Raw genomic sequence first — 24,343 nt, 5'->3', positions numbered from 1 at the left:
CTTGAAGTCACTTCCTGAAGGACTGCTAGCTAAATGGTGGTCTTCAGCAGCTGGAGCTGTGGGTTTTCTGGATTGGAGGGTCTGACTCCATCTGGCTCCAGGTCGTCTCCATCTCAAGTCAGTCAGGTCCTGGGCTCTCTGAGGACGACTGATGGATCACCGACTCATTAGCAGCTGTGAGGATTTAGTCTCGTTAAGGGACACTAATGGATAGATTTATCTCATTGTGTTTGGCACTTCATTAGATACACATACTGTAGGACAAAAGGCATGTGCACCTGCAGAGACACACACACTCACACACACATACGCAATGTATTTTTCACCTACTGTCGCGCACATCCTTAAAACAGTGTAATTACCCAGACCAGTGTACCAAGAGATTGTTATTTTAAATCTAATCAATTCTGACAAAGTCTAATAAACATCAGAGTGAATGTTCACAGAACCTCGAAAGATATTTGAGCCTGGACCAAAAGTGTCAGATGTGATTCGCCTCATTCAAAGTTTAAAAGTGCCAGTCTAATTGTTATTATAGCTATATAAATACTACATATAGGTACACTTTTCATTATTCACTAATCACTACACTTCTTTTGGTCATGACCTCTCTGCAGGCATGTCATAAATCAACAGAGCAGTAATAATAACAATAATACCAGCAATTATAACAATCTTTCACTAAATAACATCAGTTAACCTGTTGCCTTTTAATATATTCATGATCTTAACCTGTTTTGTTCAGAGTGAGAGCACCAAGACAAAGCTGTGGTTTCATGAGATTAACCCCAAATTCCTGTTCATTCACCCAGATAACCTGTTATCACTTGCTAAAAGGCCATGCGATTTACCATGTGATTGTGGTGTGGCGGTCAGCTGTAGAAACAGAATTGCCCTATGGGATAAATAAAGTAATCTCAGCTCTCAACTCAACTCAACTCATGTCAAATAATTAAAATCTCACCCCCTTATTTATAATAGGCAGAATTAACGTTTCTTTGTTCTCAAATTGTAGTGGGGAAGAACTGTAATGGATTATTTCGCAAGTGGTGGCTACAAAATTGCTAGGTGTACGTTGTGGGAATCTCAGGCTGTCAAGAGACTCTAATGTGTGTTTATATTCTGCAAAGTGACAGATGGACTTTAATTGCATATTGAACAAAGTCAGTTCTTTTCTCTGCTGACAGGATTTCTGAGATCCATCTGAGTGTTTATCAAGAATGAGTCCAGATAAAGAAATCAAAAGAAATTACTGCTTGTAACTTTTTGAATTACCTTTATTATTTTCCTTCATTCATTGAGATGCAGGTGAACGTCACATAGTGGACATTTCATATGTCCCAGTCAATTCAGCACACCAATCAAACACAGTACTTGTACAGCCTACAATAATATATCAATCAACATTTTAACTCAAAAGATTGCTTGTCAGAATTGCTGTAACCCTCAGTTGATTGTATTAGGGCTGAAACAAAATATGTGATTATATAGTGAGACACCTTCGTATAACATGTGTATGATGTATCACTGCTGTTATTCAACACCTTGTACTTCCATTTTTCTCATGCTACCATTAATTAACAGATTTCAAGGTTGTCTTGATCTATCAAGACAATCAAGATAAATTATCATGTAATTATATAAGATGCAGTATACGGTTTTCATCTAGCGGCGATTTATGCTTTGCTGGCATCTAAAGGACTCTCTCTGTTTGATGTTCAGATGAGATTCACACAAAAGACCTGCAACATAACAAAAAAATTCACAACTCTAAGAAAAAAAGAACAGACTGTAATTGACTCTGCTTAATAAAACGTCACTTAAGTCTCGCCTAATCAGGCCAATTTGACTTCTGAATTAGAAAGTATTTGCAGTTTGTACTGATTTTAATTACAGGAGAGGGGATTACATGCCAGTCAGGCTCAAATGTTTTGGCTGATCACTTTAATAAGTAACCTTTTAACTGGAAACATTCATTTGTGCAGAAAACAGTCATTATGCAGTGAGAGAACTGAATAAAAAGTATTTTAAGCCCATCCATCATGTCATTTGTAAACAGTCCTGATATGTGGCACTGAGTGCAGCACAAAACAAATGCTATGAATCATTTGTAAATAGTATTTGACCTGCTAGGATAAATACCGCTGGTATTTGTAAGGCCGTCGTGGTGAGCAAGAGCAGCTCTAACGTATCAAAATTAATGGTCAACACATAAAGATCTCTTTTTGTAACCCGGAGAGATGCAGTGTGTGTGCGTGTGTGGAAAATGCTGTGATGGCTGCATGTGGACTCTGTTGGAGATCTGCAGCTATCTGTGTGACAGGCGACACATAGTGCCACACAGCATTGACACTGATGGATGGGACAACCAAAATGACACACTGGAGTTTCACAGATAAAAACATGTCAAAATTCTACTATTGTGATCTTTCTCCCTGCCTCTTTCTCTTTGACAAACCCAGACAAAAAAAAACAACAAAAAAACTTAGCTCTTGTATTTGACGGGAGTGATGATCATGGGGGCTGAATTTTTGCCATCATCATTATTGCATGGGCTGAAGAAAGGAAAGAGCTTCTCTGTGAAGCTGCATCCAGTGAAAGAGAAGATGTTCGCTCTGGCATCCACATCGTAGAAGGAAACTTGTCCCTCCTCGTAATCAACAAACACTCCGACCTTTTCAGGCCTCTCTCTAACAGGCAGGTGAATGGGAGGGCCTGCGTTGGCTGTAACCTCATTCCCATTCCTCAGCCAAATTGTCCAGTAGCCGTTCTTGGGGCTAAGTCGAATATCTCCCTTTCTGTTGATGGACCCGTTTGCAACTCCTAAATCCCACTGTGATTTGCCTTTAACCTGGACCTCATAGTAGAATTTCCCTGAGGAGAATCCCTCCTTTCCCAGCACGTTAAGGACATTGTCAAACCTTTCCGGTTTGCTTGGGATGTTCCTCTTTCTGTCTTCAACTGTGACTTGTTTCCCATCTGCAGAAATTGTGAGCTTGGGGTTTGCTGTGTCAGGATCCAGGGATACATCTACAGCATGCCGCTGCTTTCCTTTCAAGTCGGGATCACACAGCATACTTACTTCTCTCTTGACTGTCGTCTCCAGCTTGGCCAGGGCTCCCTCAACTAAAAACTTGTCACTGGTAAGAGTCACACAAGACCAGTCCTTAACCTGGGGCTGAGAGATGGTAAGAGAAAGGAAATTCTCAAGGAATACGAGGGGGTCGTTGGCAAGTGAGACCTGATTAAGCTCCCCGTTTTTCTTCTTTATTTGCATAATTTCTCCCTCCAGTTCTTTAATGAATCCTTCTGCCTCCCTCTCAGATTTCTTCAGCTTTGTCTCAATTACCTCAGCCAGTTCAGCTTGGCTCTTCTTAATGTAGTCCACCAGAGCAGTCATCGCATTCAAGCTGCATGAACGTGCCTTTGCTGCATGTTTTTTGCTAGCCTCTATTGAGTTTTGAAACTCTTGAATTTTCTGCTGACGAGCCTGGATCATCTCATCTGTGTTTGTCTTTTCATTTCCCAGCAGGGTTTTTCTCAGTTGAGCCTCCTCCTCTAGAGGCACTATCTTATGGTTTTTATGGTCCTTTTTACAGCCCTCACACATAAATGCACGATCCACCCTGCAGTAATACTCCACAGGCTCATCATCATGTGTCTTGCATATCCTGTTCTCCAGGTTTTCAACTGGGTCGATTAGCTTGTGCTTCTTCAAAGCTGAAACTGTCCGATGACGCTCCAGATGTTCGTCACAGAAGGACATGAAACACACTAAGCAGGACTTCACTGCCTTTTCACGTGTACACATGCCACATGGTACACTTCCGTTTTCTGCTTCCTCCGAGGTAGTATCAGATTTTTCTTGAACTTTCTTTCTGATCTGTTCAGCAACCCCTTCAATAACAGTGTTAACATGAAGAACTGGTTTTGTGTCAAGCTCTTCTTTACACAATGGGCATGGGAATGTTTTTGTCGTGTTCCAGTAGTTTGAAATACATTCACGGCAGAAGTTGTGCCCACAGGGAATTGACACGGGTTTATTGAACACACTCAGGCAGATGGAACAAAGAAAATTGTCCTCCACTATTAGACTTCTGGAGCAAGCCATGACTAGAAAACATGAGGAGAGAAAACAAAGTGTTAAAGCAGCAGTAAACTGAGTCTAGAGAAATAGTTTTCAGCAGTAAGTCGAGTCTAGATAAATAGTTTTGAGTGGTAACTTACAGAAATACACTGGTTTAGATAAGAGACAGGACTATAAACTTGACAAAATGCAGCTTTACCTGGTGTATGAAGGCTTTCCTTAAACTTTCAGACGTGTAAAAGAAGTTAAAAGCAAACGTGTCCTCTCCTCCTGTTTTACTTTCACTTTCAGCAGTGACAACAGAGTCCCCTCCCCTTCCCCTCTGCAAACAGAGGAAGTTAACCAATGAATGGCTCAGTTTACCACTGACCCACATTCAGAGGGAATATTTTGATCTAGGTCGCTACCTTAAAATCACAGGCTGCGCCTCCAAATCAGATCAAATCTTGTACACGGCCAGAGCAGTGGTTTTCTTTTCAGTGTGTATCACTCATTCTTTATTCTTTGACTTTTTTGAGAGGGCACAACATGCAGGATTTATTGTGTATGCATTTGCATTACATGAGGGTGCTTGTATCATATTTGCATAATAAACTGTGAATACGCTAACCCTGTGCTTGCTCTTCTGTGAAAACAACATCTTCTCTGCGTCCTTGGAGACCATTGTCAGAGCTGAAAGAGCTGTGTTTGTGTGTAGGCTCCTGCGTTCACATATGATTGAATGCACATGTAGGTGTGAATATGTTTTAAAAAAAGGCTAGATGACTGAAAAATGAGTGATACAGTGTGCTTAACCTTTCAGTGACACAAATTAATTAGCCTCCATGTGGTTGTGGTTAGTAATTTACAGTGTGTGTGTGTGTGTGCAAATATGTGGGTGTACTTTTTACTTCAGTACTCGGGTGCTCCATTATTCAAGAGTTTTGTATTTGCTGTAGTCTTACTGTATAGGTGGTGCAGCCTCAGCAGCCGTTAATGAATTCAGTGACTGATTATTATATCAAGATATCACGTAAAGGCAATGGGATTGAAAAAACTGTTAGATATGCATTTTCTCACTATTTTGAATTGTGTGTATGTGCAAATAAGCTCTCATTTGAAAGGGACCGACCACCTCTGATCAGAGCTCTGTTAAGCCTCGTCTTAGCCTCCTCTCACCCCGATGCTGTGGCTACCATAAAACATTCAAACGACATTTGGATCAGACGGGGATTGCCTTTGATCCAGGTCTGTGTTAGAGCTCCAGGACCTGAGCCCTTCTTCTCTGCAGGATGATAGGTTCATCGGATGATGAGAGGGAGTCGGGGCTGTTCTTGTCTCATTTCTTTTTTTTCTTCTCACCCCTTCCATCTTTCAACCAGTGGTGCTTTCTTTTCCCCCCACTTCACCCCCATTCCTTGACCATTTGGGCTCTCACTTGCAGCTGCTCTTCTCTCCTCTCACCTCAAATACATGAATAAGATATGGGAAGAGCTCAAAGTGCTGGAGAACAGACTTATGTCTACTGGAATTGAATTCCCCTTTGGTGGATGTCTGCTCCGTTTTAAACTGAGAATACAGTAAATCCTCATCTCTGCAGCACATTCTGTAGGCTAAGACTTTACCTGAATATACAATGAACAGTGGACTGTAGGTTACATTAAATAATCTTAAATTGCATGGCCAAATTTGGCCATGCTAGGGATGAACTCCCTTGAAGTTAAACATTTTGCCAATTGAATCGTCATGCCATTTTTGAGCAGCTGTGCTTTAAAATATAGGACAAAAAAAAACCTCATGTGCAAAAATGCACATCGCGTCACAAGTTCATCAAGTGGTAACTAAGTTCTGTGTACTGTATAGGTTTCTTTGTTTCTGATTGTCCCATAAACATGCAGCTGTCTGAAGAACACATCCTGATATGAGCTTGGAGTTTTATCTCCCATTTGTTACATGGCAGTCATTCAAGAAAAGGAGAAAGAGGCTGGTCTTTTTGATACTTAGGTTTTATGCTAGCTCTGCATTTTATTACTGTTTATAAATCTTTCTGTATTGGCAACAGAGCCATCACCTGAGATGTGAAATAATTCAAATGTAGGGAAGAAAAAAACAAACAAAAAAATGTTTTGACCTTTTTGTGAATTTGTGTAAAAGTGCAACAGGCTGTGCCTTACCCTCCAGCAGGGGGTGTTCATAAGCTGTGCCCTTTTGTGCTCTATTGTTCTCGTCAATAACACAGAAATGGAAATAAGTGAACCATGCTGAACTGATTATCTGGGCTGCTTTGGATTAGATGAAACATTTGCCCAAAAAAGTATAATACAAAGACTAACATTTTGCTGCCTACTGAAACTTGATCTTCTTCTTATAACAGCAAGTCCGAACTCCAGACTTGCATTGATCTTTTTGTTTTTTTTCTGAAATTAATTCAAGCAAATGACATATTCTTATGTTTTGAGCTGAATTCTTGAAAAAGCAGCAGTCGCCAATCAATGAGGTAAAGAAATGCTTATGAAACCACCCACTATAGAATAATGCTTTCTTAGGAAATCATTTGAAAGGCCGATACATAACCTGCCACATTGTGTCTGTGGGCTCTATGTAGCCTTGCTCTACTGTGTTGTGGGGGGAAAAAAGAGGAGACTCACTCACCTCCATCACTCTAGTTTGTTTACTACTTGGTCAAAGCAGAGGGTTGTGTTATTTCCAACCCCCAGACACAACAGTTCTGGAGGGAAGATAAATAATTAGTCATGAGATGAGTTTCTCCCTTCATCCATCAGCCTGAGGAACATGGCTGCCATAGGAGAGCTGAAGCCAAATGAGAGTCCTCTCCCTCTGGTGTTTCTGCTCCACAGACACTCGGCTTTAGATTCCCCTTCTCGATGGGTTGACTTTGAAACACTCAAAAGCTTGCAAGGACAACTCAATCTTAATCAGGGTGCTCACAGATTAAAAGCAGTTTTTTTTCATAGCTCTCGTTAAAAGCAGTGCTTTTAGCATCGGAAAGAGGGGGTAGAGATACTGCTTTACCTTTTCATCAAAATTAGCAAAGTGGAAGCACTGAACCTCAGTTGAAAGTCAATTCAAAGCACATCTTGTGTGAGGTAATTTGTGCCATTTAATTCTTCAGCTTTAACATGACGTCTTTTTTCCCACCTATAACATTTTTCATCATCTCCTCTGGTGATTCGGCAGTGCGGCGGAAGATTATTTTAAGATTTGGAAGGTCATATGAGGAGAAATACGTAACTGCACCAGCAGCTGGAAAGCTGTTTGACGTTCATTAAGTGACAGATTGCAACCAAAATAGAAAATAAATATTGTATCCACACCTGATTGTTCCCCAAAAGGAATAGACTGTTAGTAGAGGAAAATATTTGGTCTATAATTTAGATATTTCAAAGTGTAAGGAAATTCATTGAGAACTGAATGTTGGCTTTTTGTATTGGTGCTACACTGCATTGAAGTCAACCTGAGCATTTTCTTGAACCCTCAGCAGTGCCCAGAGATTCAAAGGCTCAGAAAGCTTATTTCCAAATGTAAAGGCTGTTGAGCTATTTTATCTACACTCTTATTCATTAAGCGCGTGGTGACTGTTGGATTTACATCACCATGGCCTCCAAACACCAGAGGAGTTAGTTTCTGTGATAAGCTGCTTCAGCTGTTGAATTATTCAGTCGTGCTGTTTGCCGGTCTCAGTGTCCGTGACTGAAAATTCGACAAGGGCTGAAAGATTGAAGACTCAATGAGCTGAAATATTTTTTATGCTACAAAATTCAAGAATTCCTGAGTGTTTGCTCTTTGTGAAATGATAAATAGCTGCTTCTTTGTTTCTATAATTTCTGTTAAATTGCAGGACATGAGTTTGTTCCTTGCATGAATACATAGTCTACTCTGGAAAGCATATTATATGACTTGAATTTTGATGGTGGCATTAGTTTAAAGGTAGAGTCTAGTTTGTTAGTTGGTTAGTTGATGGTGGCATTAGTTTAAAGGTAGAGTCTGGAGGTTTGTTAGTTGCAGTTTGTAAACAAACAAACAAACTGGGCCCTCCTCTCGGCCTCAACTGTGCAGCCTCCTGCCCCTGCTGCTGTCTAGCTTTTTTAGCTAACTCGGGTGCATTTACATTTGTTGTTTTACAATGTTTTATTAATGTACATTGTCCCTCGTCAAATAAATTAAACTGAAATTAAACTGTCAGGACTGCAAAGAAAAATTAAATACAGTCCAAGTGAAACGCTGGAGCGGCCGACCGTCACCAACAACGGGAGCTTGCAAACCACAACAACAAAACAACAAAACAAAAGTATCTCTATTGTCCCAAGAAAACGTTCAAACACAAATGGACAGCAACAAATAACATGTATATAAAAAATAAATATAAATAAATAAGCAGCATGGAGCATAAAGTGCAGATGCAAGGTAAGCAGTTTACAACAGCCTGAACAATCTGTACAAGTATATCAATTATAGAGCTATCTACTGTTCAGCAACTGAATGGCAGTGGGGAAAAAGGAGAAACTTTAAATCTCTTAGTGTGAAGAGCAGGCACCTTCCACCAACGGCCTGAGGGCAACAATACAAATTCAGACTGGAGGGGGTGATCTACACACTCCAAAATCAAAGAAGCCTTCCTGAGCACTTACCTACTGTACAGGTCAGTAAGCTGCACTTGACTCCTTCCTGTAACCTTACTGGCCACTTTAACAAGGTTAGCAAGCTAGTTTTTATTGGCCAGAGTCAGGCAACAATGCAAAACATAAAAACTGATTCACTAAAACTTCTATAAAAGAGACTCATCATCTCTGAACAAACAGTAAAAGAGTACATTTCTCTCAGAAAAAAGAGCCGTTGCTGTACTTTTTTGTTGTGGAGAGTATGTGAGCATCAAAGCATAATTTATTATTAATAACTACTCCCTGATATTTATAACTGTGTCTACCAGCTCAATATCTGCACCTTTGATGCTGATTAATACAGGACAAGGACTGGACATTGAAACTGAGCGGGTGTTAGCGGTGGCAAATAGCATCCACCGCTAGCACTTGATAGCATCCCGGACAGCTAGCAGGACTAGCAGCCCTCCTACTCTGCTGCATGGAGCTTCACCTGAGCTCTGTCATTGACTGGAGAGAAAACACGACTCTCCACCAATGCAGCATCCCCATGCACAACAAAACGAGGCAAAAGACCAAAATTCAGGGAGGGGGAGGGGGCACTGCAGACAAGTCACCACCACACAGGACTAGAAGCCCATAGGCGATGATTAAGCTGGATTTCATTTGTACATTTGTATTTTTGAGAAAAAACCTCCAGACTCTACCTTTAACTCTGGCTTTAACTTCAGGGAAGACTGTTCTTGGAGGACACGGATGTAGGAAGCCAACATAAGTGCTTTGCGAGGAATGTTGCTTAGATTCATGCCCAAAATAAGAGTTCTACAGATTTTCATTCAATTAAATCCTGGTTTTATTTATGTTCTCTGTGTTTTTTTTACCAAGCAGAAGACATTTAACATATTTAAATTAAGTAAATACCTCTAGTAGTTTTCATCGTTACTCCAAAACTGAATTAAATTCCCCTCAAAGACTTGAGAGATTTTACAGGAACCAGTGCAGTTTTTAATCTGTTCTTTGACAACTGTGGCACTGTTCACTCTCTGCCACTGAATCCAATGGATCACTGCTAAACCGAAAATCTCCCACTATGCTACTGCTGCTTTATGTTAAAGGCATTCAAAGCATGCAGGATTTTATTGTGAAATAGTCACTGAAAACAACTCTGTATTTGTCACAGAGGTTGGCACTGACAGCCACAGCTCATCAAAGAACATGGCAACAAATGTGACGTTGCCATTTTTAACATTTTTAGTCAGCTACAGTGAGCTGTGAGATAAAGTGGTGCAGGTGACAGGCTGCGCACCAGCTCTAGCTCCAGCTCCAGCTCCAGCTCCAACTCTAACTCTTGGCATGGTAATAAGCTCCTTTTACTGCCCTGCCCTGCTGATGTGTGAAAAACTACTTCTACAGTGTTCAGTAGGACATCAGATTGCAATTATTTCAAGTTATTATAACTGACTTCTCTATTAAAGCAAAGATAGTTTTCAATGGTTGCTCTGTAAGGAGATTCTCTGTTGTATTTTTGACATAGGGACTAACTAAGTAATGTTGCTGCTATCACTTTCTCTCAAAACCACAGGTGCAACCAAATCAACCAAGACTGAAATACCAAGTACCAATCTGATACCAGTGCATTTTTTTTAAAGACTACAACTTCCAGAGTGTCATTGTTATAGTTAAATTATGTTCATCAAGTCTTCAGTTTGACAATCAGTTGTTTTTTTTCTCTTCCTTTTATCAGACACATGAAGGATTGTAATTACCTTGACATGTTTCAACCACCTGCCGTAGTTTCCCTTAGAAGCATCACCTGATGTTTCTGTGACGTGGCCGTTTCAGGCACGTCGGGTGATGCTTCTGAGAAAGACTACAGCAGTTAGTCGAAATATGTCAAGGTAACTAATATGTGTCTGATGATAAAAGGAAAAAAAACACCGATCAACACATCCTACATCACCTATACTATTGATCCTCCAAACCTTTATTCTCATGTATGTTCCTTGCATTGTGGAACATTTACACACCAGGATAAAGGTTTGGTTTTCAGAGTTCCAGTGTTAACTGTGGTTAGAATAGATAAGTTAAAGGGATAGTTCAACATTTTGGCAAATTGGCCCATTGCCATAATCGCTATAGTCATAGCAGTAGGTTCATTACCTTTAATTGTAGGTGTAAGCTATTTTCAGTACGGCGGAGCGCAGCAGCTGGCTGCTCAGAGCTACGCTATGGAGGCTAACGGAATTTCTTGGTTTCCCTCATTAAACTCATCAAATTCAACATCCCAAAACTCCACAGCGCTTTTGTAGACAAGTTGTGACCTGCACAACCACCACGCTATGAGATAATGACGGAACGATACGAAACGGAGCCGTTTTCGAGGTAAATTCATACAAAACCGCTGATGCGCGTTGCGTTCAGGGACAGTTTTTCAGCAAGCAGTCTCCGTATTTACCCTGTATTTACCTCGAAAACGGCTCCGTTTCGTATCGTTCCGTCATTATCTCATAGCGTGGTGGTTGTGCAGGTCACAACTTGTCTACAAAAGCGCTGTGGAGTTTTGGGATGTTGAATTTGATGAGTTTAATGAGGGAAACCAAGAAATTCCGTTAGCCTCCATAGCGTAGCTCTGAGCAGCCAGCTGCTGCGCTCCGCCGTACTGAAAATAGCTTACACCTACAATTAAAGGTAATGAACCTACTGCTATGACTATAGCGATTATGGCAATGGGCCAATTTGCCAAAATGTTGAACTATCCCTTTAAGAATAGTTTCAATTTCATAGTCTGGTTGTTGGTTTTTGTTCCTCTGCCTCATTCCCATTGCTTCTTTCTTTCTTTCTTTCTTTCTTTCTTTCTTTCTTTCTTTCTTTCTTTCTTTCTTTCTTTCTTTCTTTCTTTCTTTCTTTCTTTCTTTCTTTGACATCAACCACTTGATCTTCCATTTCCAAAGTGTCAGTGGTCTTGTTTTGCAGCACCTACCTTTGAAATCCTCTCTTCTGGCCTGCATGTCTCCTCTTCTCTTTTCTTTTTTTTCAGTCACTCTCTACAACTTCAGCCACATTTAATGACGTGGAGCTGCAGCCTTTCCTTGACTGTCACAAAGGGGCTTTTAACAAGGTCCTGCACTCCTTTTACTCTTTCCTTTTCATTTTACCGTGCAGTCGCCACTTCTCCCTCCACCCCCCTGTAATTTAGTCTTTCTCCGATGGTAAAGTGTCGAGGTGCTTGACAAAAGTACAGAGAGATGGGAAGTAGTTAGAACCTATTAATCTTTTTAGGTCTTACTAAACACTGAATACCAAGAACAGGCTTTGCTTTACGCTCATGTCTGAGTTTTATGTTTCAGTTGACAAACAAAAAGAGCTTATGGTCTCTGAAATATTGTGCATGTTTTTAAAAAGTAAACCGATCAGTCAATACATTCTTTAAATTATCAAACAAGATTCACTTTCAGCAATGTTAAACCATTAATCCCCTTAGTCATTTTCAAACATAGATGCTAATTATTTACTGGCCACGTCTTCTCATATGTAACACTTTGTTTATTTCCTTCATTTTCTATGATAACATTAAATCTCTTTGTGCCTCTTTGGCCTGTTGTTTAGCTGCAACATATTATTTGAAAATGACAGTGTGCTTTCTGGAAAGCTTTATACATCCATTGATTCAACGAGATTCTAATCAACAGATTGGTTGATAATAACAAAGAATAATCCTTACAGATGAGTACAGTAATTAAATATATTATATAACTCAAGTGTATCTCAGCTAATAGACAGAGGAATGGGTGCATGTGTTTGTGTGTGATTGTAGATCAATGGAGATCTGATATCCTTGGGCTTATATTTGTATTCATAACGAACAAGGAAATTAAAGCCAACTAAATCACCTCAGGCTCCCTGCATTTCAATTATAGACAGTATAAAAGAGTTATTGATCCATAGCAGAGGAGACACACAGAGAGGCACAGAGATTTTTAAATACTCATCAGTCGTCACACTCCTATAAGGTTTGGTAAATCTCTTCTTTAATTGATTCTTAGGAGGAGGCAAAAGACAGCAAGCTTCAGCCAGCAAAGTGAGACAGTTAAAAGTAATGGTGTACTAGTCAGGATTCTCCTGTGAGTCTCTCAGCACTGTTTCCCTAGTAATCTATATCGTCCTTTGGTTCTCCTGAAGACCCGATGGTTTCTGGTGTTCCATCATCTTTAAGCTGTAGTAAGGAGCAGGGATGGGTGGCGGCTCAGGTTCATTCAGCTTTCCACCTGACCAGGATAAATGTGAGAAAAACTCACACCGAAACGACAGCGCCTCCCCATCCTCACCCCAACACACCTCACCCCTACCCAACCCCGCCGACTCCTCTCTCGATTGGTTTAACAGTTGGATCCAATGTGCTCAGCCAGCCATGCAGTGCAGAAGCTCCAGAGGTCAATCGGCCATATCCCAGACGTCCAGTAAGACTCTCTAGTTTCATGGATAGATTTCTGCAGGGGCCTACCCACACTGTAAAAAAAAAAATCCTAAAAAAACGGTAATTTTCCGGCAGCTGGGGCGCCAGAAAAATATTGTGAAATAACGGAAAATTACTTTCTCATAAAAATACAGTTTTTTTCCATAATTAAAATACAGTTTTTAGTTGTAATTTTAACAAGATTTTGCCTCATTTTAAAAACATTTTCACATTTTAAAACAATTAAATTACCTAAAAATATGGTAAGTAAATGCTGGATTACGAATAATAATGCTTAAATTTACAGAAACGTGCTGTTTTTAATTGGTTTAATGACATTATTTTATGTAAAGAAGTTGTATAATAATTTGTGTTTGATGTAATAAAACAGTATATGACACAAAAATAATGTGATTCATCTTTCAAAATATATCAAAAAACTGTAGAAAAACTAGATATTGGGTTTAAAATTGCAAGAATTTACCATTTTTAGATCATATCAAATGTTATTTTACGTTGTTTTTAACGTTTAATTACAAACATTTTACGTTTTAAAACAATTAAGTTACCCATAAAGATGGTAAATTAACATTGTAATATGAATAATAATGCTTAAATTTACAGAAATGTGCTGTTATTAGTTGGTTTTAATGGCATTGTTTTATGTAAAAAAAACTGTATATTACTTTATATTAGATGTAATATAACAGAATACAACACAATAATTTGATTAATCTTTCAAAACATGCCAAAAAGACTTAACTCCACGTTGGGTGTACATTTTTTTCCTTTTACATTAATTTCCTGAATATTTAAAAGGACGTTCAACTAAAAATTCCTCACCTAATAACACCAGAATTATTTTTATTTTAAATGGTTTAAACTGTTTTTTGGCCAGTGGGAAAAGGGGCTTAAATGAATTGTTGTACTCAAATGAGAGTAAGCTGAACAAGAACAGCTACAATTTTCCATTTTCAGTATTTTTATTGTAACAGGTAACCATTATTATAGCAATATGACTCTGAAACAACTGATTTGGAAATGAAAGAAAAGTTAAAAAAAAAAGGTGAGTTACCAATTCAGTGTTATTTCTATCCAAGGTATCCATAACTTGGTCAAGTCACTGTACTGTACATCCACAACATGGATTACAAGCCTACATTAAACCTAACTGTAAATTAATCCACACTATCCAAGTCATCCATAACCTGGTCAAGTGACCATACATTCAAAACATTGATAACAAACTTAGTCAAACCTCACTGTAAATGAATACACACTCTATCCAAGTCATCCATAACCTGGTCAAGTAACCATAAATCCACAACATTGATTACAGACTTTGTCAAACCTCATTAGAACATTGATAACAAAGCTACATAACAGATAGCTTACATGAAACCTCACTTGACATTAATCCATAATAGTCTGTGACTTAGACAAAGTATCCATAACTTGTGAGCACTTCTTATTCCCTCCACTCGTAGTCTGCAATTTTGGTGATGAGTGTGAGAACCTTTGGACTGACGGCAAGTTGTTTTTTGGTGGCGTTCCGCTCCACTTTTGATCCCTTGTCTGGATTTATCTTGAAGAGGCACCTGTCAAATGAAAAAAAAAACAACTTTAGTAAGTGTGGACTGTACTGTAATGTAATGTTGTCATACATTTGCAAAAAAGTTACACAACAGTGTAGACAGAGCTTGCTTGTGAAAGAGTATTTGGACATACAGGAACTGTGGAACAGTGATGTAATGAAAAGATTAACATGTGAGTACTGTGTATGTGAATTGTGTATGAATGTGTTTGAATGTTTGAAGGTGGTCAGAGGGGGTTTGGTGTGAAATGGCAGCCACGCTTCCCTCAGTCTGCCCCAGGGCAGCTGTGGCTACAAACGTAGCTTACCACCACTGGTAAGAATGTGTATGAATGAATAATGGTTTCTGTAAAGCGCTTTGGGTGATTGAAAAGCACTATATAAATCCAAGCCATTATTACTGTTATTAGTATTAGTATTAGTATTAGTAGTGTAAATACTATTTCAGGGAGAATAACGTAACTTCGGTCAGGAGGATCTGCTACTCAAAGGTTTCTTGGGCATTTGAGTTTTGTTTTGTCATTATTTCATAAATAAGAATTAACAAGCACTTGTTTCTGTAACTTGACATGAGCATGAATCAAGGATAAATAAGAGACACAGTCAGTCTAAAAACCTGAAAAACAAAAATGAACTCTCAGGTAAAATTTGGACCATTTTCATCCAGTAGGGGGCAGTTTTCACATCATTTTTTAGTGATAACTCTCCCTTGTGATAGAAAATGTCTTTTTTTTTTATAAATTCCTGAAATTTTATTTAAAAAAAATTCAAAGAGGTCAATAATACATTGTCCTACTCAGTGTATGGGTCAATCTTTCATAACTCAATCAGAAAAAGAGAAAATAAGGTTGTTTTTCTCTTACAATAAAATCAGAACATTAAAATGAAGTTTTTGATTTTATTATTTTGTTATTGTGGCCTTTTGATAAATTCAGGAAATGCCTGGAGACTTGTGGAAGTACAGGTGCTTTACTTTCAGCCTACATGCACAGCAGGAAAGCCTGACCGGAGATCTATCTGCCAACTGCCTGCAGACTGCAACTACTCATGGCAGGAGACGGGTCTCCCAGACCGGACAGGACCCAGCACCATCTTCAGTAAAGTTCCTCCAGCCTCCTGAGATTAATAACATTATCCAACAGCTGAGCAGAACAGTAAACTAACTTCAGCCCACAGAAATATCCACAACACAGGTCCATCTCGGCAGCTCCACGCTGCTTCTCTCCGCGACCCAACTCCACCTCCTAGTGGGGCCTCCTCAGTGGCAGTGCTGGCTCCTGTCTGGTCTGAGTGATTCCTGGCATGAGTGCTCATGCACAGTCAGGCTTTCCTGCTCTGCATGTAGGCTGAAAGTAAAGCACCTGCACCTCCACAAATCTCTAAGCATTCCCCCAAATAAATATAATATCCAAATAAAATAAATTGATGGGTGGATCATGAACTTAAAGGTGTGAGAATGTACCACATTGTGACCAACAGGTGAGTATTTCAGCATTTCAGCACTTGAGCAGTGCTCAGTTTTTACAGTATGTGCATTATATATCTTATTTTGATGTATTGAATTGACTAGTGGTGTCTTACCTCTGTAAGAACTCCAAAGTTGATGCTTGGGCTGCTGGGTAAGATATGTTCATACAGTAGTACGAACCAAACATCAGCAAAAGAGCATCACTGAAGATTCTGATGTGGCCATTCACAATGGTCTGGTCAACAGACAGCATGAAATTCTCTGCCGCCAAAGTCGAGTTTCCTGTTGTGTACAGGGACAAGAGAAGGACAAGAGAAAAATACAATTAAATTATCATCTTACAACTGAGTTCAGTACAACAATAACAAAGTAATAGTACTAATAGTTTTCTGTTTTTTGGTTTTAATTTATTGTGGTGGAGAAAGATAAATATTCATACCGCAAACAACAATACATGGTGTACTTGGAAGTCCAGCACAGTCCACTTCAGAGGGCAGGGTTGTTTGATCCACTTTGTAGAACATCTGTTCTTCTTCTTCATTGAAGTACTTGAGGAGTAGTGGAAGAAACACAGCAACATTCACATCTGCAGCATTTTTGCTTGATGTTTCCATTTCCCTGAAGATGGTCTCCATCTTCCCTGGCTTGTCAGCCGATTTAAGAAATGAAATGACTCTGGCACATTTATTTGCTATGTTTTTGTCTTCCATGTCCACACCTGTAAGCTCTTTAAAATGAGTCTTCATGCCAGTTGTCTCAAACAGATATGGCCATTCCTTTATCAAGTCAGAAGTCTCAGTCCCACTGATAATGTCCTTTCTCTGAGTGAAGAAAGTGACTCTCATCATATTCTCAATGGCTTTGCTGTCACAGCATCTTTCTCTCCACATTTTCTTTAACTCTTCTTGTGCATGTTTCTGAGATTCAGGGGTTTCATCAGGTGGCAGCTGTGTTGGTTGCCAGTTTGTACACCCATAAGTGTCTAGTCTTTTTTTCTGAGTTGGGGTATCCTCTCCTTCACTGTTGCTAATACTTTGTCTCTTTAACGAAAGTGAAGTGTTTCCTCTCTTGAGGTTGTCCACTCTGCTGACCATCTGTTTGGTGAGTGAGTCATATCCACTGCCTACAACTTCACCTTCAATGACATCAGTAAATGCCACAGGGTAGGCCTTTGTCATCTTCCTTGCTATCTCACTGATATGTTTCTTCCCAGGTGTTGGGCACACGGTTAAGATTTCACTGACAATGAGCCGTATGATTTCAAGTCTGTCACTTTTTGTTGGCCGCTTTCCCCTTTCCAACTTTCCGATGATCTCAGATGATCTCCTTCTGCCAAGGAATTTGAAATTTAAAATGCCAGCTGTTGTCAGACAGTCGACGAGGTGTGATATCTGTACTTGAACTACTTGTTGACCGTGGTGAACTTGGAGTTTCTGAGCTGTAACCACCTGGAGAGAACACAGAGAACATTAGCTGTTATTAAATAATAGGTGGGTTTTCATTAAGCCTTTTTCCTCTTTCGGGATGTTGGTTCCTGGCAAAACTATATAGAAATGACTGTCATTTGTCCTCTTTTTTTTTGCAGTGTTCAGACCGAGACTTAATGGTAGTGAGATGCGCTGAGTCAAGGCTTCAACACCCATGGTTCTGGTCGAATTTTATTTTTCAGACCCATAAAGAACTTGTACTTACTTACTGATGCAACAGTTAAAGCTATCCAATTTTACACATTGTATAATGTAACATGCATAATTTTAACTCAAACATCTATATCTTTCCACAAATAGTCAGTGGATATCATTTTAACCCCAGCATGTAGTTAGTAGTCCTGATACTGATTGCAGTAATGGAAATGGGAGGAAAAGAAAACAACTAAGCACAGCAACAGTGGAAATATTACCTGCATGGTCACATGGGTGAGTTCATGAGTTTTCTTTATCAGCATTGGGCTGAAAATTTTCATTTTTTCTCTTACTGTTGTTGGCTGGGAGACCTGACTGTTTTTGTTGTGTGTTTTTATTCTTTTGTTAGGTTGGAGCTTTTATTGAGTCTGAAAACATTTACAAGTGATCCAGTTTACGAGCCAGGACCAGGATAAAGGTGCAAGAATATCCAGCCTTTTCCAACACCACAGCAGTCACACTAGAGATAGTCTCGCCTGCCAGACCCTCCTCCAGAAAAGAAGGAGAGTCTGGCTGCTCCGCCTATGATTCTGCGATCAGAGAAAAAAACGCTCCGGCCGTTTGGAATTCTTTCAACCAGTCACAATCATTGTGGTCGGCGCCGTAGCAACGCCGTAGCAACGGCGCGCTTGCAAAATATTGCCGGTTGGAAACTGGATTTCGGTCCGCGGTGTAACGACGGTCGGCATCCGTCGACGGATATTTATTATTTTGTTCGGTTTAAGGGCGGTTGGCAACCACTGACAGATATGTATTCTTCTGTTCGGTTCATGACACGGATCCATGGTTCGGTTCCTGTTGTTGTTTGTTGATGTTTCCCTTTACCGGGCGGACTGTGAAAGCTGCAGCACGGAGGCGGGACTTCCGCCGGGTGGCTCGTTCCGACCAATCAGAGGCTAATCGCAGCAACGCACTTCCGTCAGGCCAGACTACACTAGAGATGACACTGTTGCTTTGGGACAGACAAGCTTGCAAGATCTCAATATAACACACCACATAGAGTAGCAAAGAAAATACACATCAGACTGACTATACATGGGAACTAAATGAACAACACATTCTTGTTGGGGGGATTGCTACTGGTGGATACAAAAGTCATTTTTTTCTGTACATTGTAATAAAATATCCTGTGTTCATCCCTGATTAGTTGTGTGTGATTTGCTACCGAATCAGAATCTAGAGAAGATAGACCCAACTTATGATACTGATTTATAGGCACACTGTCAATTCACTGCTGGTGATTGTACTATATTACAGTTAGTTACTGGTAGATTATAAAATTTTTCAGCCCATCTAACCCAAAAGAATGATTCTGTGCAATAAATGTATATACTCACCAGAAAAGGCCATCTCGTCAGACTGTGTTACTGGACTTGTACTGGTGCTGGCTCTGCTGAACTGTTGGTTGCTCTGGTTGCTTGGAGGACTGTCCAAGACATCTTGCTGGCCTTAATAAAGGAGAGATAGTAGTAATATTTAAACCATACAGACATCACATTGCTCAATCTGGTATATTAATACCCAACATAATTATATACTCAGTAGCCAATTGATATATTTCAAAGTGTTTCCTTTCTCAATATAATGCAGTACAGTACACCACCACTAACACTCACTATGAAATCAATAATGAACAAGGTATAGTTTATAGTTATCACCTTTTTGAAAACATCAACAAAAATGTAGAGAAGATTCTTTGAAGTATAATTCATAGTAGAACTGCTGTATTGGACTGCATTAATTTGAACAGGTGTACCTAATAAGTATATTTTGACTTTGTACATTTTTCTAATGTGAAAGTTTATTATGTACAAATTGAAACACATACTTTTCTTTTTGAGCAGTGACAGAAGTTTCCTGGCTTCAACTGGTCTCAGGACAGAAAGGAGGTCACTCTCCTGCAGGTAGCTCAGGTCCTCCAGGTCCTCAACTCCTAAACCTTGCAGATGCTCCAGCAAAGGCTCAGGGTCTCTCAGTTTAGGAAGACTTGATTTGATGAAAGACAGGAGCGGACTTTCTGTATCCATGACTAGGAGGACTAGAAGGGATGAAAAATACTGCTCAAGCATTACTGTCAGATTTTAATCTCTCAAACTCCAGATTACTCTGAGTCAACAATGCTATGCTTAAGTGAAATTACCCTTGTCCCACAAAGGTTGTACACAGGCAAAGGATAATAATCTAGTTTCTGCTCAGGCTTCCAACATTTCATGCTCTGCCTTGCTTGTTTCACTTCATACAATGCAAACGCTGGCATGTAGGACACGTCATGAGGTGTCACGATAAAGTACACATGCTGGTCCTGCGTCACAAGCATGAGCTCAATCTGTCCGAATTCAAGTGCCTCACCTTGGTTTAAACACAGAAAGAGTCCCTTTTTGTACTGAGTGCCTTTCCACTGCACCTCTGTAGCTGACTCAACATTGGGTTCTTTGACTAAGGTTTCTCCTACTGCAGAGCGCACTGCTTCGCTGTACAGTTCAGCATGGAAAGGAGTGGAGTTCTTAACCACCAATGAGGGTGCAAAAAAGGAGCCGGAATGTAGGTATGCCTGCAGTAGCTGATGGTTCTTTGAAAGTGTGTGACATACATTTTTGAAGTTTTGTGTCCTTCGCACACATCTTTTGAAATATGAATGCTTGCTCTCAAACCTCATTGTCCACAGCCGAATGAGTGGGCCAAACTTTAGTATTAATGCAGGGTAGTGGGTGAGGTAATGATGCTTTGGTTTTAGTTTTTGTGAAGGAAAACATTCTTTCCTTCCTTCCAGATAATCACCGATCAAAACACTGAGCAATGCAACCTGGGGTACTGATATAGTAGGGGCACAAATCAGTTCCACTAGCTCTTTCAGCTGGACAGTCAGTTGCCATACAGGATCCTCTGTGTCTGTGATCTTTTCACCAATGATAATGGGGAGAAGTCTCAGCAAAGACCAGTTTTCTGTTGCCTGGCCACCTAATTTCACACCCTTCTCTGAAACTTCAGCTGGTTTTAGAGCTACCATCAGATCCCTGGTAACTAAACTGTTTGATCCTTCGATTAAGCTGTGAATATGTGAAGAATTTTCTTCACCTTGACAAAATGGTTCAGGTAAATGGCAAGGTCAAATGCCACGACACCCTCAAAGAGATCATGGCCAATACAGGGTGGGAGGCCTGGCTGGCAAACATGAAAAAATGTCAGTGAATTAAAGACAGAGTTACATTTCACACCTCTGACTACACTTGCATCACCATTTTGCAGTTCTTGAACAGTGTCATTGTACTCTTGTACTGTACGGATTGGAGCATGGTGTTCCAAATTGTCTAGCTCACTTCTGGTTACATGACAATATCGGCAGAAATGTTGAGATGTACTGAAATTTTCTGTGAATCCACCAATGTTATGTGACCCTAAATTGTCACCGGCAATGCAAAAGACAGTTGCCTTAACAATGTTTCCAGAGATATTCAGTCCATTTGTCTCCAGTTCTCCAAGATCAGTTATCAATTGAGAGAACACTTTCTCGTGGCCAAAATATTTGAAATCAACTTCTCGGCACAAAAGCAAAAGCTGCAAGTTGTCAATAGTGGATCGATGAAAAGGTTCAAAATTTGCAAGAGTGAAGTAGACTCCAAGCATCTTATGTTTTTTCTTTGCCGAGCCGAGGGGATTTACCACCTCAAAAGCATCTTGATAAAGTATCACTTTTAATGTGAGACCTGACTCAGCAAAAAGAGGATTGGACTTAAATACCGATCCATCACACACATCATTTAAAATATGAGGTGTACTCTCATTCTCCGATGTAGAACCCTGTTCCAGCACATCAGTATTTTTTAGCAGAGTTGTCAATGTATGCTTTATGGGAACATACTGAGCATATTGCTCCTTTCTATTTTCATCAACCCCCAAAAAAATCGGTTGTGGATGCACGTATGGAAAATTCTCCTCAAAATACCGTTTTCTGTTGTAGTCTGTGGAAAGGGAGGAGCTGCAGGATCCATGAATATCTACATCATCTAGGGTCTTCAAAACATCTTCAATTTCAGTCTCAGATAGTTCAGTTTTTGTTTGAAGAGATGCTTTCAGTTGACTTTTCGTGTACTGCAGGCACATTCCATTAAGACTATTCAGTTCTTCTACGATCAACTGGATTGTAGAGGAAGGGATAAGTTGTTTGGCCTGTAGTTTCATATAAAACATGCACAGATTTTTCATGTACAAACTTTTCATTTGTGCAAGGTCTGGGACATCTGCCTCAGGCTCATCATCAGCTGACCCTTCATTTGCCTGGCTTTCAGCAACAGAGGACTGAGACTCACTAGGAACTGAAGGAGGGCAGTATGCACCAGAGACATGCAGAGCTGTGGGGTTTTTGTGCTTCCTAGATAGGTGGGCTGTGAAAGATGATGTCACTGAAAAAGTTTTATCACAGTCTTTAAAGGGGCAATGCACTACCTCTCTTCTTGAAATGTGAGATTTTAGGTGACAGAGAAGGTCTTTAAGGTCGATCAACTGTTTCTGACAATGTGGAAGCTGACATAGAAAGGGTGCCTGCAAAGTTTGAGACTGTGACACGGTAGATGACCGCCGATGATGGCGGTAAACATGACATTTAAAAGCATTGTAATTTCTGAACCGAAACTTACAACTTTCCATACAACATGCATACTGATAATGTGGCTCATTTTTATGAAGCCCTTGATGCATCACGTACCCTTTTAGGGTATTCACTGAAGCACCACAACTATGACAGGTGTAATGTTTTGACATCCTTAACTGCAGTGCAGTACTCACTTTTTCAGTTTACTCCATGAAATCAACTCATCATTTATCTGCAGAGAGAAAGAAAAAAATAAAAACACATTTATGAAACATGAAATTTGCCAAAATCAAAATAAATGCTATTGACTGTGAAATAATTAACCTAAACTGTGTTCGCCAATCTCCCCTCAATTAACTAAAAGATGACCATTAGCTTATCCTTTACATATTTTTCAGTATTGTTTGAATTTCATGTTGACCAGTGACTAGTGTTGCACCAAAATGAAGATTTGAAAAACCTTGAAAAAGGCAAGAGGAAGATCAAAAAATTTGTTTTAATAAAGAGTAACTGGTTGAAATAAACCATTACCAAATCTCAGTATCATTTATAAAATATCTGTTCTCTCTTCTTTGGAAGAAAGTACACTTAAAATGGCTCTGAGCACTCATGAAAAGAAAGGAACAGGTGGGGGCTAGAAGATTTTTTTTTTTTTTTTTTTTTTTTTGCAATAGTGGATTATTGACGTTAGAAAAAAATTCAAAACCAGATATTGAAAAGTTACATAAAATTAAGCTTCCTATTCTAGCCAAAAATCATGCCATTTCAAGTCATACAGTGGAAGTTATGGACAAAAAAACTAGTGAAAATGTATCTGTTCATTGTTGCAGCTCTAAACAACTGTTCATCTTTTTCTCCGCCTGTGTCAGTTAGTTCGCAAAAGCAAACGCAATGGCAAGCTAAAGTTAGTAGCTGGTCTGGCTGAATACTACAGTAAATGCAGCTGGCAGACGCCGGCGCCATGCTTTTGGCATCATAGTTAGCTAACATTTCAATTGACAACATGCCGGCGTATTCTGTGCCTTTTGCGGAGTGAGTAAACTCAGAGGCATGGTGGTAAATAAAACTAATGCTACTCAGCTTCAGTTTGATACTTGCCGTCTACCGTCGTCCTTCCTCGAGCCTCGACGTTAGCTGCTGTCCGCACAAAGTTCTGTCGGGCGAGCAGGGAGTCTGGAACCGCAACCGCGGCGCGTTGGTTGTTGATCTTGCTCAAGTGTCACGTCGAAACAGCTGACCAACCCAAACGGGAACCGCGCTTTTTTTTTTTTTTTTTACTTTATTCACAGAAATGTCCAGAACAATACTGTTGTGCCAGGGAAGAAAAAAAAAAATGCTTTATTGAAAGCATTTAATTGCAGCTTACATCAGTTCAAGTCCAACTCTTTATTATTCACCCTCTCAAGCTTTCCCCTTTCCCTGTGTCTCTTTAGATGTCCTTTCAAAATAAATATAATTTATTAATATAATGTTACCATCTAGAAATGAGAGTAATTGTATTTATTTTCAATGAAAATATTAGTCAAATAACAAAGAAATTATAGTAAAATTACAAATTTTTACTATTAATTCCTCAGTAATTTTAAATTATTTTTACCTCTTTTTTAGGGTTTTAAAGTTGAATTTTACAGTTTATTCCCTTAAATAACAGACAAATATTTGTGAATTTACGATACATTTGTGAATGTATTTTAACAATAAATATATGTATTTCTAATGGGGTTTTTTTGTAAAAGAACAGAAATATAGTGTATTTTCACAGTTACAGTTATTTAACGTTATTTTACATTTGACATGTAAAAACACAGTCTATTTTTGTAAATTAAATGGTATTTTAAAAATACAGAAAAAATCTGTAAAATAGACAGTAAAA

The 24,343-nt window shown here is 39.4% G+C and overlaps 2 protein-coding genes and 1 long non-coding RNA gene across 3 annotated transcripts in view; 1 reads left to right on the top strand and 2 right to left on the bottom strand.

The window, feature by feature from the left end:
- Window positions 1-24,343, top strand: part of LOC146979498 (uncharacterized) — an 81,635-nt gene that overhangs the window by 56,337 nt on the left and 955 nt on the right. The window lies entirely within an intron of this gene.
- Window positions 1,251-4,379, bottom strand: LOC146979500 (zinc-binding protein A33-like). The gene is made up of 2 exons (XM_085789332.1): window positions 4,287-4,379; window positions 1,251-4,113 (listed from the first exon to the last, which is right to left on the bottom strand). Exon 2 carries the CDS (start codon window positions 4,109-4,111, stop codon window positions 2,486-2,488), a length of 1,626 nt encoding a protein of 541 aa, XP_085645458.1. The 5' UTR covers window positions 4,112-4,113; window positions 4,287-4,379; the 3' UTR covers window positions 1,251-2,485.
- Window positions 14,565-17,477, bottom strand: LOC146979499 (uncharacterized). Its single transcript, XM_085788705.1, has 3 exons — window positions 16,640-17,477; window positions 16,314-16,482; window positions 14,565-14,736 (listed from the first exon to the last, which is right to left on the bottom strand). The coding sequence occupies exons 1-3, from the start codon at window positions 17,376-17,378 to the stop codon at window positions 14,607-14,609; spliced, it is 1,038 nt and encodes a 345-aa protein (XP_085644831.1). The 5' UTR covers window positions 17,379-17,477; the 3' UTR covers window positions 14,565-14,606.

Source organism: Trachurus japonicus, chromosome 10 (genome assembly GCF_045865225.1).
Source record: "Trachurus japonicus isolate A0001 chromosome 10, Traja_1.0".
Classification (NCBI taxonomy): domain Eukaryota; kingdom Metazoa; phylum Chordata; class Actinopteri; order Carangiformes; family Carangidae; genus Trachurus; species Trachurus japonicus.
Note: the sequence above shows the minus strand (reverse complement) of the source record. Positions and strands in the feature narration are given on the sequence as shown.

Excerpts from the sequence above, each read along its gene's own strand:
- LOC146979500 (XM_085789332.1), bottom strand. The coding sequence starts at position 4,111 with ATGGCTTGCTCCAGAAGTCTAATAGTGGAGGACAATTTTCTTTGTTCC.
- LOC146979499 (XM_085788705.1), bottom strand. The coding sequence starts at position 17,378 with ATGACAAAGGCCTACCCTGTGGCATTTACTGATGTCATTGAAGGTGAA. Across the intron at positions 16,483-16,639 it reads ACCATGTATTGTTGTTTGCG|GAAACTCGACTTTGGCGGCA; the intron begins GTATGAATATTT and ends TGTACACAACAG. Across the intron at positions 14,737-16,313 it reads ACTTTGGAGTTCTTACAGAG|GTGCCTCTTCAAGATAAATC; the intron begins GTAAGACACCAC and ends TTCATTTGACAG.